Raw genomic sequence first — 20,084 nt, forward strand, 5'->3', positions numbered from 1 at the left:
TTTCTTACTGATCATTATCTTCCAGGTGGTTTCTGAAAGTCTCCTTAGTATTTACTATTGTCAGTCTATCAATTAGTAGGGAGTTATTAAGCCTCCATAGCTTGTCAGATGGGGGCCTTTTGGTGCATTGACAATTACTGTTATTGAGAAGCAGTCTGAAAGGGCTGCATGCCCTATGGCAGTGTATGTAACCCTGGGGAAAAGTGAGGACCCAACCATAACATAGCCCATGAGGGTATATGTTTTGTGGGCCGCTGAAAATAAATAGTTGTCTACCTCTGAGTGGTGTGACCTTGCAAGCATCCAAGACATTCTGTACCATCTTCAATCATCAATACGGTATGTGTTGATCTCATGGAAGAACTAACATTCAAGCCCTTCATTACTAGATTAAAATTGCACCCAATTTTCAGATTTCCACTTTATTTATAAAGGATGGTGGCTGTTGTTGACTGGAGAAACATCTCTATGTAGGTGTAGGTCGTGACATACTGTCTAATGCTAAATATTACTATGTGTTGTGCACTATCAAGAACACTGAACGTAAATCTTTTGCTCGAGTTTGAGGACCGACACTCTCTGGTAAGCCATTTGAGATCCATGGGGTGACCAGTCTTTTTTTTTAGTAGATGGGGTTCTTGCAACAAACATACATCACGTTTTTATCTCTAAACATGTTAATGTCACTAAGCATTTGACCAGTGTTATTTAAGCTCTTGCTTGTAAAGCTTACAACCCTTTGGGTGGTGACTTGTTGAATATCTTTTCAAGCAAATCTTCATCATTGCAAGATGTATTAAGCCAGAATGGACCCCAGCTTTGATTGACTCACAGAGGATCTATTCTCAGTCTCAAAGGATGTTCTTTGATGAGCCAGTTAGAAATCAGAAACTCTACAATAACATTTGGGCTAGGCTCATTGAACCGTGTCAAACCAAAAAGTACCACCACTTTTAGAAGTGCAATTACAAAATCTAAAAGGAAAGTCTGCCAACCTAACACCTAACCTTCCTTCAAAGCCCTGACCATCCACTAAAGGGAGCAGTTAGTTAGAACAGTCTGGTGATATCTATGGGCATATGCTTGGTTTGGTGCATCCGAAGCAGCAGAGTGACCAGCCTGATCTCTAGCCTCTTGCCCAATATCTCCTTTGTTTTATAGGTGTTGATGTAGAACAGTTTATGATGTGGGAATATCTTACAGTGATGTTTATTTTGTCTCCTGGCAGATGTGACTTTTTTGGTCTACTTGACCCAGACTATTTTTTGTAGGAATATTCAAGCCTAAGTCAGCCTCCTCTGTTATTCCTAAAATATCTTTAGCTGTTTTCAGTGTTTTATTGGTGATTTTATCATTCCTGAGACAGATGATATAAAATAGTGTACCCACTAATAAGAGATTCCTTCATTACGAAGAAAATCTGTGGTAAGCTCAAATTCACGTGCAAGATACTGAAAGAATTGAAAATTGTGAGTTTGGAATGTTAGGGTCAGAAGTCCTACAGGCTAAATCCATCAACTCTTGTCTTTAAAGAAGTGGTTACATTAAATTATGGCTGCCGATGTTGTTAGGTCCTCCTGCACTGATACTGTGGGAATCATCTAATATCAGTGGAGGGGGTATTTTGTTTGTCTCTGACACAATGGAGGAGGTCTCCCACAAAGTTATCTTTGTCATGTCCTTCAGAACTGCCTGAAACACCCCTTATGCATATGTTTCGATGAGAACGGTTTTCCAGACTTCATGCTTAAGTTGCAGAGTCTCTGCTTGTTCTTGTAACTTCTGTAACAGTTCTCACATCTGGTGCTGTTCCTCAGATCTTTCATTTACTGTTCTCTATAAATTCACCAGCTTGTGCTTGGAGGGAGGAAATATCCTTTTTCGGTTCTTGAAGCATGTCTTGAAATATGATTTATTAGTACCACCACCGCTTTGATTTGTGTAAGGAAATGCTGAAAACGGTCCTGAGAAATTTCCACCCTACTGGTTTCTTACTTTCTGCTGGTTCATGTATTTCTTTTATTTCTCCTAATCTTCCCTGGGCATGTTTTGGAGCCAGTATTACATGTGCTGGGTGTTCATCTCCTGTTGGACAAAAGTGAAGTTCTTAGTAAGGGCCTGCTCTGATAGTGGTAAGATAACCACTTCAAGAATCTCTTCTACCATGTGGCTAATATATGCAGTCTGGGACACTTTCGCAGGTCTGCAGTCTGCTTGGCAGTATCAACTTCCCAATATTTTGTGTAGTGTTCTGTCATCACCTACCGGCTACTGCCCTGTAATTAAAGCAACCAATATCACCTTAGTCAATCTGATTGAATAGCGTAGCACTTTAGCAGCCTTCAAATCATACTTTTCTTTGGCTGGTACACTGTGCCTCTTTTTATGGTGTGTAGCACTGAGCTTGTCCATCTGCTTCTGAGGGTCTTCTATACTCCCCCAAGCCATCCCACAATGCGTCCCCGACTTCTCAAAGGAAGGATTAACTCTCCTGCTCCACTCATTGTATTTTGTGATGCCAGGCTTGTTTCAATGGACCAAGGGGGTTCTGCACTGGGTGACTCTTGCTTCTTGCAGTTGCAGAAGCTGGAGCAGACCAATGTGGTCTCTTAGGCTGCACTTCGGGTCCATCTCAGCTGCTGTGCATCATTTAATGCACAGGCAAGGAGAACTTGTTGGCCTCCAAAGTCCTAAAACTCCTTCAGCTGTGTTGACATTGCAGGGAGGATGGGTAGAGGGTATGAAGAGGGTATTCTTAGGTTGGTTTCTGCCCTGAAGCTCTCCTTAGGGGCACCAGGGTTCTGGAAACAATGCTTTTTAGGGTTTATGAGGAGCCTCGTTGAAACACAGATACTCCACTGGTCTACTGACCAAGCCCTACCCCTTTTGATTTTTTTTTATTTGTTACTAATGATGCCAGTGGTGACAAATCCTCCCCACAATTATAATGCTAGTATAGTTTCTTTTTGGTCTCACACAACAGACAGCGCAAGCTGTTTGGTTGCAAAAAGACCTATTGTCAAATTATAGTGGGCTTATAGTCTGCCGATTGTTTGCCACTGAGGGGCTTCTTGTCACTTTTATTCAATGTATTGGCTTCTTCTTCTGTTTGTCCACCCTTGGAGAACAGCAACCTTACAATCTTTTTGATTGGCTGACTCGTATTCTTCCTCTGCTAACTGCACAACAATCACATTTTAAAGACATATTGCCTTTGCGCCAATGTTTGTTTCAGCAGTCTATTTTCCTTCCACCTGTAAAATTTAGTTCACTAAGTTTCTTCAATGCCACAAGTCCATTTACTTACAGCTAATATTATCATTCAGTCTATAATCTATCGTTTTCGTTACAATATCTACATGATCAGTATTTTTCTTTTTGACCAGCCCCTACCTAATTTATTAGCTATTTTACTATGCAACTTTTCCTTATTTCAGGAGCTGAACTTCTCTTTTGAACAGCTCTCTTCCTTTTTATTCTTCTAGATTCTTGATGCCATACTTGCCAGTGCTAGCCTTCTAGGATTTTGAAAGATACTTTGCTTTTTGTTGACATACTGTACCATCTTGCATAGGTTTGGAACACCCTAATCTAATTTTCATGGTGGCTTTCCTCTTGGCCGGTAATTTTCCTCTTACTTAGGATTTTTTTGTTCTTTGGCAGACCTTTCCCATTTGCCTATGCGCTTTTCTTAATCTTCTCCCTTTGTCTCCACTACTTTTTTTTGTTTACCGATCCAACTCAGACCAGCAAACAAAAACAAAAACAAAATAGTGCTCATGTCATTTTGAGGCACGTGCAGGCTTGGTGTAGGATGCTGTACAACATGGCAAGAAGCATTGGCAAAGCAGTAGGTCCCAAAGGTCAATGTTTTTTTCTTTGCAACAAGTCTCCTTTCTCTTCACCAGTTCATATCTACCTTTGGTACACTCCTCCCTCATTACTATGCCCCAATATTTATAGTCTTTTTACTATTTGCCAATTCTCTCCTCCATCTCAGATCTATTCCTAGACTCCCCAATTTTTGTGTTTGTCATTATTGTGTTCAAAATATTTGTTCCTTCACAGTTTGGTATGTCATTTCCAGGCTATTATTTATTGTAGTTTTCTTTCATTTTCACACCCACCTTCCTTCAATTCCTCTGTTTCCCTTTCCTAGGTGCTTTACATTTTGAAAGGTTTTTTTAAGTAAGTGTTTTTTCTCTTTGTTGCTGTTCTCTCTGTACCAGGCATTTCCTCTTTTGCCATTTGCTCTCCTTATTGCCAGTCTCTTTCATTGCCTCTAGTCTCTTTTGAATAGCACACTTGTTGTTCGCCAAACAATGTTCTTTTTGCTAATCAATTGCCTCTGCAGCAGACTGTTTCCTGTGCCACAGTCTCTCTTTTTCCAGTCATCTTTTCTATTGTTTTTCTTATGAAATCTTCTGTTTTCTGTGTACTTCCTACTTGATATCCCAATGACTTTCTGGTTTTTCCTTTTGTTGTTTTCCATTCTCTCTTTAACTGGGCAATCTCTTCCATTTTGGGCAATCTGGAATGTTTGGTAATCTTTTAATTTACTGTAGGTCAGTGCTTAAATTATGCTTCTATTTTTCTTCTTTGACAAATCTGTTTCGCCATGCTCTTCTTTTTTTGCTCTTTCCTCTCTTTATTTGTTTCTTCATTCCTTCATTTTTGGTCGTCTAATTGCTGTGCAGTGAATTTTCCCCTTTTCTCATTTAAGGAAAAGTAGAGGACATGGAGCAGGACATGGATTAATGGTTATGAAGAAGAAGCCGACAAATGGTGGACAAGATGAATAAATACCATTTAATTAGTATAAGTAAAAATAATTAAGGGGAACATTAACACTTCAAAAGAAAGACCAGGAATGAAGAGATATTTCTGAACTCAAACCAGAAAGAACAGAAATCTGGAATGGATCAGACTGCATCATTGGTCACTGTAAGTTACATTCCACTGTAAAGATAGCAAAATGGGATTTTCAGCAGTCCAAAATTACAGAGTGGCATTAATTAGAAATTCACTCACATTTAAAAAAATTGAAAAAAGAGGCGCCCAACTTCCTAACTTGCATTCAAAGAACATCAAACACAGTTTCTACATCAATTTGATATACTTTAGACTTAGTGAAACATTCAATGTGTTTTAAAAATAGATGGACAAAAAAAATATTATTAAAGTGACACTACAGATTTAATAATTGTTAAGAACTGTGACAGACAACCAAGTAATCATCAACAATTAGTGTGAAGAGCTAAGAAAATACAGAAGTACCTTACCTTAGCAGCCATTAGAGTTTCAATTCTAGAAACCTCTGTAATATAACTGTGAACTCTTCTCTTCAGCTCATCTTTTTCATGCATAGCTGCTTCGAGTTCAGAGGTGATTGCCTGTTGAGATATTAAATTATAAAACTTATAAGCCTATTGTACACAAATGAATTAGCCTAATAATGGGTCCTCAGTACGGTTGTCTAGGAAGATATTGCTTATAATGTTCAGTGATAAAAACACGCTTCCTGGTAGCCCTGTTTTCTTGTAAGTACATTCAAGAAACACAAATGTTGGAATGTTCAAGAATCAGACAATGGCCTAGAGCAACTGCCTAGCCACCAGTGAGCCTGGTTGCTGATTGCTACGATGTCAGTAGGGCTCAAGGATGTTAATACAGATGAACAAGTTACTTACCTTTGGTAACGCATTATCTGGTAGAGATTCTTATCAAGTTGCAGATTCCTTACCTTTGATTTTCACCAGGTGTCAGACTGGATCCGGAACTTCTGCTTGAGCAATACCTCTGTGCGCGCTTGTCAGGTGGCTCCATTCAGCTTTGCGTGGTGTCATCGGCGTCGGAAGTGATGTCTCAGTCACCTATAAAGGTATCACCCAAGTGCGCAGCAGTCAGTTACTTTGATCACGCAGTTCCACACCAGAATGGCAGAGCCATGACAAGAACTGGCGCACATGTGTGCACAAAATAGGGCCCTGAAAAGGGATCACCCGGACCCTAGCAAAAGGTCTGCATAAAGGGGAGGCATGCATGGGTGTAAAGAGTCTGAAGCTAGATAGTATCTACAAGATAATGCATTACCAAACGTATGCAACTTGTTAATCTAATATAGACTTCTAGCTGCAGATTCCTTACCTTTGATTAGACACCTAAGCCATATCCTCCTGGTGGTTGACTACAGACAAATGTTTTCAGGATTGAAAGTCCTGCAGGATCGAGCAGGCGAAATGTCCGTCCCTGTGGATTTGACTGTCCAGGTAGTAGTGTTTGGCAAACATGTGCAGGGATGCCTAAATTGCTGCCAGATGACCTGGACTGGGACTCCACAAGCTAACAACGTGGTCACAGCTTTCCCCCTTGTGGAATGGGTTTGTGAGTCCTTGGGAGGCTCCTTCTTAGCCACAGCTTAGTAGATCTTAGTACAGAGAACGACCCAGCGCGAAATGGTCTGTTTCTGTACTTCCCGAACCTTCTTTGATCCCACATACCCCACAAAGAGTTGATCGTCCACCCAAAACTCTTTTGTGCAGTCAAGGTAGAACAAAGATCGCTCTTTTTGCGTCCAGTTGGTGGAGTCACTCCTTTTCCTTAGAGGGATGCAGGGGAGCAAAGAAGGTGGGCAGGGTGACATTTTGTCCCAAATGAAACAGGGATACCACCCTCGGAAGGAATGAGGCATGGTTGAGAAGCACAATCTTGTCTGTAAACATTGTGAGATATGGGGGCCTGGATGAAAAGGCATGTACTCACTCACCCTCTGGGCAGATTTTATTGACACAAGAAAGGTTGCTTCATGGTGAGCAGCCTGGGGGTACAATTGTGAGGTGGCTCAAAGGGAGCACAGAAGAAGTAAGTGAGAACTAGGTTATGATCCCACCAAGGCATGATAAAGGGCATATGGGGACACATATGTACAAGCCCTTAGAGAAACCTATTTACAATAGGGGACTTGAAGAGAGTTGGTCTGGCAGCCGCAAAAAAAGAAGATAGAGCAGACAGATAGCCATTAAGAGAGCCCAGAGCAGAGCCCTGCTGGGCAAGAAAAAGGGTGAAAAGAAGAATATCAGAAACGGAAGCAGAAAGAGGATTGATAGACTTCTCTGTACAATATTTGACAAATCTTTGTCAACAGCAGGCGTATTCTGTTTTTGTGAAGGAAAACCTTGGTGCCAAGACACCGTTACAGACTTCAGTAGGAAGGTCGAAAGTTGTCAACTTTTGCTACTTAATCGCCACGCATGAAGGCGCAGAGTTAACAGGGTCAGGTGCAGAACCTTCCACTGCTGCTGTGTTTTAAAAGCTCCTGCCGAAAGGAGCAGCCTGATCAGAGGATCAATACTCATTTTCATACCAAACTCTCTGTGCCCAGTCCAGAGCCATAAGGATGACTTGGGCCCGGTCGTTCTTAATCTTTTTGAGAACTGTAGGCAGGAATGGTAAGGGAGGAAAGGCGTACAGGAGGACTGAACTCCACTCGTGTTGAAAAGCGTCACCGAGCGATTGCCACCTTGGAAACTCCAATGCGCAATACTGCTGACATTGCACGTTCTCTTCGGAGGCAAACAGATCTAACCAAGGCTCTCTCCGATGCTGAAAGACAGCGTGCACCACCTCTGAATGGAGTCGCCACTTGTGATGCACTAGGCATCGACGGCTGAGTTTGACCACCCTGACGTTCAGAGAGCCTGCCAGGTGTTGACCCTCCAGGGTTATGTCCTGCTGTTCCAGACATGTCCAGAGATTCAGGGCCTCTTGACAAAGGGTCCACGACCATACCACCCCCTTGTTTGTTGCAGTACCACATGGTGGTGTAGTCCATGAACACCTGCACTAAATTCCCCTTGTCAGGTGGGAGAAATGTTTTAATGCTAGTCACATTGCCTGGAACTCCAACATGTTGATGTGGAGTCTGGATTCTGTCGGAGACCAGAGCTCTCTGATTTCCACCTTACCCAGATGGCAGACCCATACCAGAAGTGACGCATCTGTCACTACTGTGAAGTCTGGTTCGGGAAGGGAGAGGAGTCTGCCTCCGACCCAACTAAGGTTCGTTATCCACCACTGCAGGCCTTTCGCAGTTTCTGCCGAGATCCTGCCCATGTCGAAGAGATTTCCCTGATGCTGCGCTCAATGGAAATTCAGGTCTCATTGCAGAGCCCACATATGCCATCTGGCATGATTCACCAGCAGAATGCAGGAGACCATGAGGCCCAGCAGCCTCAGAGTCAGTCTCATCAATACCCAGGATAGAGGATGAAATATTGGTAAAATAGCTCTGAATATCCTGGACTCACTGCAAGGGAGGATAGGCCTGAAACTGCAGTGTGTCCACAACCTCTGATGAAACAGAGCATCTGAGAGGGACTCAGGTGTGACTTCAGCATGTTTACAGTGAGCCCCAGAGAATGCAGAAGGTTTTCCATAATCTGGAGGTGGAAGATGACAGCCTGGGGCGAGCTTGCCTTTAACACCCAGTCGTCAAGGTAGGGGAAGATTGAAACCCCTGACCTGCGCAGATGAGCTGTGACCACCGCCTTCACCTTGGTGAACACCCAAGGGGCACTGGTAAGATCAAAAGGCAGCATGGTGAACTGAAAGTGTTCGTGGCCTACCTTGATCCGCAGGTAACGCCTGTAAGCCGGTAGGATGGGAATATGAAAACACACATCCTGAAGGCCAGCATACTACTAACCAGTCTTCTAGGTCTAGGACAGACAAGACATGAGCCAACGTGAGCATATTGAACATATTAGGTCTAGAAAAGGGTGAAGACCCTTATTTTTTGGGGGGTATCAGAAAGTAGAGGGAATAACAACCACTGCCTACTTCTTATATCAGAACTTTTTCTATGGCTCCCTTGGCCAAGAGAGCTGTAACTTCCTCACAGAGTAGAGACAAATGATCCTCCGTCTGCCATTCAAATGTTGGCGGTATTAGAGGTGAAAAGGACTTGAAAGGCAGGTCATAGCCCTTCCTGATGATCTGCAGTACCCATGCATCCGATGTTATTGACTGCCAGTGGAGGAGATGATGGTGTATTCTCTCTCCAACTGGACTAGCATGGTCCTGCAGAACCAAACTAGGAGGGTTTTGAGGCTGCAGCTGCTGGGGGCTCGAGGGCAGATGACTTCTGGCCTGCAGACCCTCTAGGTCTGAAGGCACCTCCCCCACATCCTCGCATAGCCTGTAATGGTTGCGTAAGGTGGTGGCTGGCATAGGGCTGGCGCAGTACCACGCCACTTCTATAGCCACAAAAGGGGCGAAAGGCAGACGGTTGATGAGAGATCACAGAGGGGCCCAGCACCAAGTCTGACTTCTCACCAAACAAGCGAGTGCCATCAAAGGGCATGTCCATCAGGTTTGCCTGGACATCCCCCCAAAAAAACATATGTTCTCAGCCAGGCATGACGCCTCAAGGTCACTGTCGACGAAACCACTCTAACTAGCAAATCAATCGTATCTAAGCCACACCGAATGGTGAACTTCGCTGCATCCCTTTCATCTTTTGCTGCTTGGTATGGTATGGCCCGGGCCCCCTCCAGGCCCTGAGGATTCAGTTCAGGCCCTGAGGATGCAGTTTCGCAAGTCAGGAATCAGAATAGGGATGTTACAGCCGGTGGATGTTGGAGATGCTGGGAGCATCGGCGCCGGGACTAGCACAGGAGAAGGTCACCTGGGTACAACCGGCGCCGGTACGGATGTGGAACCGGATTCATGAGACCCCCATCGGAGCTGCTGCCGTGGAACCAGATGGGGCATCCTCCAACCCTGTGGGGCCCGGGTCGGCCCGCCCGAATAAGCCGTGCATTGCATCGTAAAATTCCTTAATCTGAGCGGGTGCCGATCCGGCTCCCAGAAACAGGGGGAGGTGCAGAGTCGACCTGAATAATGGCTCTGCAGAACCGTGCTGGGAATGCCGATGTTCCCCGCTCATCTCATCGGGTGACGGACAAGGTTAAGTAGAAGTCCTCTTGGAGTGCCTCTTCCCTGAGTGTCTCGAGGACCTTGAACGGGACAAAGAGGACTTGGGGCTCCTGGAGTGGTCCTGCAAGGATTTAGGGCTCCTGGAGCAGTCCGGCAACCTCCTTCTCGACAGGGACAGAGACCTCCAATAATTCACGTGTGCCGGTGTCTCTGACTGCTGGGATGCAAGCAGGTTTAGGGACCGCTTCCTCAAAGTCTTCGGCGCCATGGGCTGGCGTCCGAGCACAACTTGGGAGTTATGGTCATGCTTGAGGCACCAGAGGCAAACAAGATGGGGGTCCATAACCCACATGGCGCAGTGACAGGTGCCACACGGTTTGTACCCAGCCCTCCTTGATGACATCCTCAACACACTTAAAGAAACACTCAACAAAATGTCGAAAAAAAAGCCTGTCAAAAAGTGACAGAGGGGTAGCTCTCTCTCCAGATCTGTACTAACTGATGTGAAAAGAAAAGAACTGGCGCCCACGCACCTTGGTGACGTCTATATAGGTGACTACGGCGCCACTTCTGGCGCCAACAATGCCACGAGGAGCCAATTGGAGCCACCTGATGATGCACGCAGGGGTACTGCTCAAGCAAAAGTTCTGGATGCAGCCTGACGCCTGTGGAAAATCAAAGGTGAGGAATCTGCAGCTAGACATCTCCATCAGAGAAAGTTGATAAGCCAACAAAATGGTTTGGCAAGTTAAGAGTTTTCTAATAACATCTATTGAGACATGTAGGTCACGAGTTAGAATTGCAACAGGGTCAACTCAGCCTTTCATGCTTCAGTGGTTGACAATGCCATTGACTTGAGATACAGAAACTCTTATTTTCAATACTCCTCCCTAGGCCCCAATCTGGATCCACAAAAGCTACTGCAGTAGCTTCTGTGTGCTGGTAGGTGGTGCCATGGGGCTTCATTGTGACTGTCCCACTCCAGACAAGTGGATGTGGAGTCATATAGAGGCATCCCAGCCTGCCAGGTGGCAAGCTTATTTTCTTTCTTTCATACTCTGAGACATAGAGCATGGCATTTAAGATTGGATTGACTACTGACAGTGTGTAAATCTAGAGTGTAACTCTGGGCAGGCAGGGAGGAATATGCAGATGGATGGAGTATCCACCAGAAAGGCCATTTTTGAATGTATGCAACTCATTCTAATCATGAATACCTGCAGATCCCTCACCTTACAAATCAGTACCAAACAATTAGCCCTCAAGGATGGGGGAGCTCAGGAGCAGACTTACCACAAAAAGTCTTGCAGGATTAACTGGCAAAATGGCCTACCCTTCGGACTTGAAAATCAATACTGTAGTGGCTGGTAAAAGCATGAACAAAAGGTCATGTAGTGGCTTAGAAGTCCAAGACGTGAACATCTCAGGCCAGGGTCATAGTCGCACTCCTTACCCTTAGGCCCACTGGAGCTTCTTTTCTGAACAAGGTATAACACAATTTGATGTAGACTACAATCCATCACGATACGGTTCACTTCTGTACCGCCTTCCGATTCTTCATGCCGGTGTTACCAACAAAAACAATAACAAAACATACTTGTGGTCCTGGTTCTTCTTGGTACTTGGTAACTTACGTTTTGTGTGCAGGAAGTTTACATCTGGTTTACATTATAGTCACTGTTTTTCGAGGGAATTCCCCTGAAGGAGGACCAGACAGGTCTAAAATGTATAGGCGTGTGTCAATTTTGTTCATCACGCCTGCCATGGACTGAATGTACATAAATGTAATATTCTAGATTTGGATCTTTTATGTACAAACTGATATGAGCACAAAGAAGTTAACCCCTCAAAACAAAGGTCAAAAAAGGACTATATAAAATAGAATAAAATAAAACATAAAACCTTTGAAGAAATATTTGCTACCGAAACTTTTAAGACATCAGAAAGTGCCTTAAAAATGCCAATAAGCTTATTTCACGGCATGTGCATTTTGGGACTATTTTGATTCTTGAGTTTAGCAATTTTACTCCTCTTGAGTCTTTCACAAAAACACAAACTGAAATTATCAAGAATCAGACTATGGCCTACAATGTAACAAGAGAGATTACCCTTAACTGAGGGTCATCATAGTCATAGTGGTGACCTGGATCTTTCATTTCAATTCTGTCAAAATGAGAGCCGAGAATGGTTTCCATCCTCTTGAAAACCTGAGGCTGAGGATGTGCAGTAACAAGTACAAGTGTACTCGTTGACTTTATGCTTGGTCTTTGACCCGGCTAGGCTAGGTTTGAGCTGTAGAAATACCATATACGTATCATATAGGGGAGTCCTATGCAATTTAAGGTTGTACATTGGTGATTTTCTAAAGTGGCAAGGGGTCAACCCTTGCTGAAGGAACCAATATCAGGGCCCTTGCTGAAGGATCCTGAACAAATGCCACTGGGGCCAGTGGTGGCACCAAATAGAAGATTTCTGCATAAGAGTAGAAGTAAGTAGTGCTAGTAGAAGAACGGGCAGACTCCAAGCAGGATGAGTGAGTGCAGTGGACAGCCCGCAGTTTGTTTATCCTTATCCATGTAGAATTTGGTCTCCTCCTCTCTGATCGCCTTTGAGTGTATCGGGGAGCATTTGTTGCAAGATTTGGAAACATGTTTGGTCCACAGGTACCACAGACAGATATTCTGTTGATTTGTGACCAACATGTTTTTCCAACACAGTTTGAAGCCATCTTCGGTGGCGACATCACCTACAACAGTGTCAGAAAATATTGAATTTTAAATTTGGGAGAAAACGCTTAATACTGATAGAGAATGGGTAGCACTCCGGATCCTCATCAAAGGGCTTGGAAAAATGGACCTGTCTTTGTCATGTAGGAGTGACACCAATACATGTCTTTGTGTCATCATGTTTGGGGTAGGACGGAGTCACAATAGAGCAGTGGTCTCCAAACTTTATAATGCGGCGCTCCCCCAGTTGGAAAATAAAAATCACTGGGGCCCCCTTCAGAATTTTTCACAATTATTTTATATAGATAGCAATGTTTAAATGTGTGTAGATCTATTTAAACATTGCAGTTAAGTACTGCTACCTTTTTAAAAATGCAATAACATGCTTTTGCTTAAAACAAAGGCCTGTTATCTGGTTAATGCTTCTTTTGGCCAGAGTCTTGCGCCCCCCCTGGGATCACTTGAGGCCCCCCTAGGGGGGCCCGCCCCCCAGTTTGAAGACCTCTGCAATAGAGGTTGATGGTCCCACCTCTTGGTGCGAAGGAGCTATTGCAACAGGTTTTTTGGATCCAGTCTCTGACCTGGGGAGATTCTTAAGGTGAGAAATCTGTGTGTAGAAGTATACATCTGAAATTGTAGTATTAAATGCCATATAAAAAAGTTATTATTATTAATGTGTAATGGCAACGTTGACTCACTTTAGAAAAAAAAACTTTTTAAAAAATCGACCTACATTATTGATTTCCGTGTAAGTTGCAGAATCAATACCAGCAATTCCATTTAACATAAAGAGATCTGTTGGGAATCTAGTGGATGCAATAGTAATTTTGAATTAGCAGCTCTTAAGAGGGGGAAGGGAAGTCGTATACAAATATTTATAAAAACAAGCACCAGTACACCTAGTACACTTTAAGATTGCTATATCACATGCTGCATAAAGTGTACGAGTCCATGATAATATATGTCACTGAAACCACTTCCTACACTTCAATATACTGCTTAGATTTTAGGACTCTATAAGAAAGTGTACTTGTATTGACCCTAACCTCAAGAATATCTAAGTTTTCTGTTTATAATCACTTTTGTGTGTTACAACTAAAATATAAAAAAATCTTAATGCTACCATTTTAATTTACGGAACTTGCTTTGACACTTGGAAGATAAACTGAACTGTGATAAATAACACCAGATGAGTGGAAGGAAGCCTATTATTCCTTAAACGGAAAAGCTTTTCTTACGGCTCCTGCGTAGCTGCATTTCGACCACTTCTTAAGAGAAAGAGTGCCAAGCATACCTGAAGAGACACCGCCCAGACAGCAGAAGCGGTTTGCCAGTAAAACTATAGGTAAAAAAGTCAAATGTGAAAAAGTTGCAAAAAAAGTAAAAATAAAAATAAAGAATGTGTCCTTAAAAAAAGTTTGCTGGCTCTTGAAACATACACCCATTTGGGTAAAGGTCAGTGTGTGGACGGGGACAAACCTGGGATAAATTGGCATTTCAGGCCGTTTACTTTTTAGCGGATGCTGTTCGCACCAGAAAACTCCTGGAGATAGCGCCGAATGAGTCCGCCAAGGAGCAATCACAGGATTGTTGATGTTCAGCAGACTCCATGAAAGTCTTACCCTTGAATCAGTGTCGGAGTTGTGTTACATCGTAGACCTCTGAGCTGGACCTCAAAGACCTGATGCAAGTTGTGCAAGGTGCTACTGAAAGCAAGCAGAACTGAGTTCTTTATTCCATCCCTCTTACTCCCAAGAGAAGCAGTGGAAACACTAGAGATAATCAATACAACATGTATCGAAGATACGTTTACTTTCACTAAAGATGCTCTAGCATAAATAAAACCTAAAGAACCGTTACAGAAAGTAGCCTGAAAGCTTTATAATCGAGTGGGTATGAAGAGCCAAGTTTGCAGGAACATATGCGTGACCTTGCACATTACACTGAATTTAAGAGTTGCATCATTAGCTCTCTGCTCTCTGTCGAGTACAGAGTTGAGTACATGAAACTTTGCCAGGAATCCAAAATTTATATGCAGGGGTTACACCTCTCGGAAGCAGTGAATGTTTAGTACTTGATTAAGCACTTTATTGTGACAGATTAGGCACTTTATTGTGACAGAAATAATACGAGAACAACACTCGGTGAAGGCTGTGGCTTTCAAGAATTAAGACTATCCGCCAAAATCTTGGGCTGTATAAGACTTGAGACTGGCACAATGATTGCGTGAGTTGTTTTGGACTATTGATGGTGACAGCGATGAAAGAACTTGCTGTGTGCAAGTTTGACTTCTGGCATAGCACACGCCATGCAACTGTACATAAAATGTACCATGGATTGCTTGATTACTAACAAACACGTATACATTAACAAGCATTGGTAATTTCAATAGGTCAGCTTATGAATGCACTATCAAAACAGACCTAAAAAATACATGTATGTTAATGACTGCCTTCTCGCATCTGTACTGCTGCCAGAAAAAAACAAATTATCTAGTTATCTAGGACACCTTAATAGCAATACAACGACATGTGTATGCCCCTGAACGTTCAACCCCAGGCAGCTGGATAAATGAACAAAATGTTCACATCTGTAAAGAAGGCAAGCACTTTTTTGTGGAAGCGCACAACGTATGCCCAGTACATGTACTCCTGGCTCCCAACATGTGGGCAGAGCATACCCCATCTCACATAATTGTCTGCTGGCGGGTGCGCTCGCCTCGAGAGCAGAGTGTAAGAGTGCAGTTTAAGCACTACAGCTGACTGTCATCAAATGTTTTAAACTGCTTGTCAGCTATCGTGACATTTCTCCAAGAATCGTCCATAAAGGGTAGAAAACGTGTGCCTGCTACCTATCTGCAGCAGCAGACCACAGCTCATAGGGCTTCCTGTCCATGTAGGAATGCCAAAGCGCAGAAGACGAAGATATGAAGTAATATTACAGTATCCTTGGCAGCAACTACTATCTTTTGCAGCCTCTACACCATATCTTGGGCCTACTTGAACTGATCCAGCTAGATATCACTCGGTGACAGACATGTGGAGTCTCAATGAGATGCAAACTTGCCCTCCCCCCCCCCATTTCTGAATTTAGCACATCACTTGTCAGAGAGCTGGAAAAGGTGGGCCATCAATCTGCACTGCAGCCAATTACAGTCCTAGGAATCCAGGACTAAATGTTATGTCACATCCTACTTTGGAGGGAGTAAGAGGCACTGCTCTATATAACTACACAGCAGTCTTGTGTTGTCAGAAAGAAGTACATCCCGAGCTGGCAGCTCTACGGCGCCTTTCTTTTTAATGTCTGACGATGTCTGTTTGTACTCTGGGATGAAGAATCAAATCATGTGCGGTGTTTCACTCTTTTTGGCAATCTCCCTTCCATTGTCATTTTGCTGTCTGGATACATCTACTGTTCTCAACGAACGCAGTTTACTTGCTGAAAAGGGTGACACTCGAGAGCCTGAGTAGATTTAGTAGGAAATACATGCATACGTGTACACAGATTGAAACTACAGGACTATAATCCCCATTATTGGACTTACCCTCTTTTCCCTATCAGTGAATGACGGTGAAAAAACAAGATGGTAGAATTAGGTCACTGGAAATTTTGAGCAGATTTTTGCACATTAACACTCTAAACCAAATCTAGACAAAATCAATAATCATTCAACCACTGGCAATGCCAACTGGTTTGCCAAGTTACTTTTCTAATAGCAACCATATGCCACAAAAAAAAATAACCATCGCATTTAATTTTAAGATAACATGGGTGCTACATAGCAGACAGGTACAAAAACCATTTTTTAGTTTTGAGTATTGAGGCAAAGAGGTTTTCAAACTCTGATTACTCTTACTACAGCGGAGTAAATCGAGTAAATTAGTTAAATATATGATAGGCAGCTGGGGCCAAGGTACAACCCCAAATGTTATTCAAACTCTCCTCGGATCGTTAAAGTCCAACCATTATTAAAGAAAAAAAAAGAAAAAAAAAAAGGAGCAGAACTTGATGGCTTGTCTCCTTTCACAGAACCTTCAGGACACCATGCAAAATGTATCTGTCCTCGATTAGTAGTCCCTTGGGTTCCTGTTATTTTCTTGCCTAGAATTACCATTACAAGGGCCATCAGAACTTACGGGCCACTCTCTGTCAAACAAATGCCAATTCAAAAGTCTAATGGTGCCTACAAAGCATTATAAAGCAAGACTTCCACAAACTGTTCTATTAACATTGCTTGTCAAGGAGGATACACTCTTCGGACATAAACCGACGGCTCCTATGCTAGATCAGATCCTACTCCATCAACTACAGACACTCTTTGGTAAGAAGCCCCTGGTTCTCGGATTTGAGTGAAACCACCAGCCTTTTTACTTTATAAAGAACCATAATATTGAAGTTAGGCAAAAGACTGACACAAATATTCCTGATCTACTGGGGTATGTGTCTTGCAGTCTAGGAGTACGACTCAAATCAGTAATGCCAGGGTAAACCAATCTTCATGGAACCTTGCCAGGAAATCTCAACGATATGGAGGTTTATCATAAGAGCAGAAGAGGGTTTTTGATAACAAGCTCAATTAATTTGAAGCAACTCAAACAAAATAGCTAGCCATGTAGTTAACAACTAACATACTTGGGTTACATGTGTTTGATATTATTACAACAACTCCTTGGTGCTCCCTTTACATCTAATTAATGAAGGGTTCAGGGAAGAAGAAGGTAATGAAAAATAGGACTGGTGGGGTTTGCCCTTCTATTTTTCAGGGTTTGCTACTGTTTGTGTATTCCTAATAGACCTTTGAGAGGAATGGACCGCCTGTCAATTGTGGGGCTAACGGGTGCAAGGCTTTGCAGGTCACTGGGCACCAGTGGTCGCTTGACCTGCCTGAGAACAGCCTTTCTAAATTCGAGAAAAGACTAAAAATCATTTTGCTCTAATGTTTTACATACTTGGCTCTTCTGACACACATACTCCAGAACATCTACAGGTATGGTGTATATTATAAATTGTATTGACGACCATATCTGTTTATCTGAAATTACTTTCCTAAGGAAGATCTTCATTATGTTATTCTACAATATAAGGTTCATATGATTATAATTATTGGCCCGATTGCCCAATGTAGTGTAATATTTTATAGGGCTTCAGTTGTGCTCTAGTACTGTCAACATGCTGAAGTACGCATCTTGCAAGGTTATCACACTCAGGCGGTCTCATTATAAAAGAGGAGGGAAACACTGGGGGAAATACAACCATTCTGAACTAGTCTTGTGCTTTTGACCATTTTCTGTCAAGTAAATAGGTAAAGTATGAAATTGATCGTATTCTGTCCAGAGAATCAGAGGCTGACCTGCAGTAGCAGGAATAAAATGGAAGATCTCACTCGTCTTGGAACATAACACCACCTCTGCTGTTAGTAAGAGCTATGATTACTAGAAGCTCAGCCCTCTGGTTTCATGTTCAGCAAAGAATGCAGCAGGACTATTTCTCAGGTGCAGCCCTCACCTTGGTCAGTGGGTAGTTTACGCCACATGACAGGCTCAGTCATCTGAACTTCACAGAACGTAAAAAACATGGAGAAAAAAATGACAACTGTTTGAAACAGTAGTGCACTATTAAAAACTAACAACATTATATAACTAAGAGAAACATAGCTTGAAAAAACTCCCATGATGAAGGTCAGAATTGAGTTAATAGATAAAGTGATCTTTCCTTTATGCTGCACACCAAACAATATAAATGGTGGGACTCAAAGTGATTGTTGAACATCACATCAGATAAACATATCTTCAGGGTCCAGGTAATGCATAGGGGCTCTGTGTATTAAGTCATGGAAAATGGAGTGTAACCAACCTCATAGTTCTGTGAGCCTAGACATTGGTGCCTTGTTTTAACAACTTTTCAGCTTGGCGCTTAAGCCCTCAATGGACCTCTGGATTGAAAACTTGGTTGAGGACTGTCTGAAATTGACGAGTTTTCTTCAGAGAAGCTTTTTGAGGGGTCAGAGATTAATTTGGATGGAAGCTTTCCCATCCATGAGGCCACACTAAATAAGCACACTTTTTGGCGAGGATAATCTTGTGCTACTGAAGAGAGGCAGCGTTTGGCATCCTCAGAAAAATAACCACAAGCCGCAGATGGAATCCTAAAAAAAACACAGCTTTAAAGTCAAGGAACGCTGAACACAGGTACCCTCCTGTGTGCAACGCAGTGACTGATTTCAACAATGTCCTTTTCTACATTAGTAAAGACTTTACTAGAGCTGTAAACGCAAGTGGCCATCTCCATGCAGAGCTGTAAACGCAAGTGGCCATCTCCATGCAGAGCTGTAAACGCAAGTGGCCATCTCCATGCAGAGCTGTAAACGCAAGTGGCCATCTCCATGCCCAGCCAGGCTCAACACTCCCCCCATATTCAATTAAAAAATATGTAAAATCAGATTCAAATTGCAAGTGCAGATTGGTATTTGGACACATTAAATTAAATTGTGTTTAGCAGTACCTGGTTTTCTCTAGTCATTGTGGCCAAATCATCTTGCAGTCTTCTGTTCTCTTTAAGTAATATTTCCCTTGAATGCCCAGTTTGTGCCATTTCATCATTGGCTGCATCAAGCTGGCGGCGCAGACTAGAAAGCTCTCGATCTTTGCTGCTCAGTGAATCCTTCAGGTGGCTAGAATTTAACGCATTTCAAACCTCATAAGAATACAATTCTAACAATGCAGCATAGACCACTAAAACACTAAACATATGATTTGTTCATTGTAGGGCCTTTTATTTTTGATTTTCTACAGCTTTTGCACAATGGCAGATGAGGGACTGCACCAGCAGCTTTGAATGAGGTGCAGTAAAAAAAGTAAGTTAAGTATGCCAGTGCGTTTGTCTCTGCAGATGCTAAGGTGAAAGAATGTATAGTACAAATGGATTTGTGCAAATCATGGCTGCATTTCAGTTTGAGTGTTGTAGACAAATTGCAATGAGCATGTCTCTTCACCTTTAATTTCCCCCCATGTCCATGTTTGTGACAATCCGGAAAACAACCATAGTGTATTGCTGCCTTTGGTAAGAGAATGCACAAGAATGATGATGTTTTTTTCTGCACAAGACCAATGCACACTCTTATTCAAGCAAGATGTTATCTTCTGATGTAGGGTGATATATCTGGAAGGATAATCTTTCAATGCAAATGGCAGAACAGTTTTCAGATAGTGTAGCACTCTTGAAAGTTGAGTTACACATTACATAATCTTGGGTATCTGACTAAGGTGATTTAGCAGTGCTGAGCATGTTCACACAATTACTTCTTGCTTCCATGCAATACTTAAAACACTGAGGAGCAAAGTGGATCCAAAGTGGAAATGGATTGGTCTGTGCTATTTGTATTATATATATATGGGTATGTTCCAGAGCAGAGTCCTAGATCTA

At 42.7% G+C, this 20,084-nt stretch overlaps 1 protein-coding gene across 1 annotated transcript in view; it reads right to left on the reverse strand.

Moving 5' to 3' along the window:
• The window catches only part of CEP135 (centrosomal protein 135), a 278,727-nt gene that overhangs the window by 113,580 nt on the left and 145,063 nt on the right, over positions 1 to 20,084 (reverse strand). Inside the window, exons 19-20 of the mRNA XM_069200895.1 lie at positions 19,164 to 19,332; positions 5,283 to 5,393 (exon numbers count right to left, since the gene is read on the reverse strand). Of these exons, the coding sequence (XP_069056996.1) occupies positions 5,283 to 5,393; positions 19,164 to 19,332 (280 nt within the window). The remainder of the gene's footprint in view (positions 1 to 5,282; positions 5,394 to 19,163; positions 19,333 to 20,084) is intronic.

The sequence above is a fragment of the Pleurodeles waltl genome, chromosome 1_2, assembly GCF_031143425.1.
Source record: "Pleurodeles waltl isolate 20211129_DDA chromosome 1_2, aPleWal1.hap1.20221129, whole genome shotgun sequence".
Taxonomy (NCBI): domain Eukaryota; kingdom Metazoa; phylum Chordata; class Amphibia; order Caudata; family Salamandridae; genus Pleurodeles; species Pleurodeles waltl.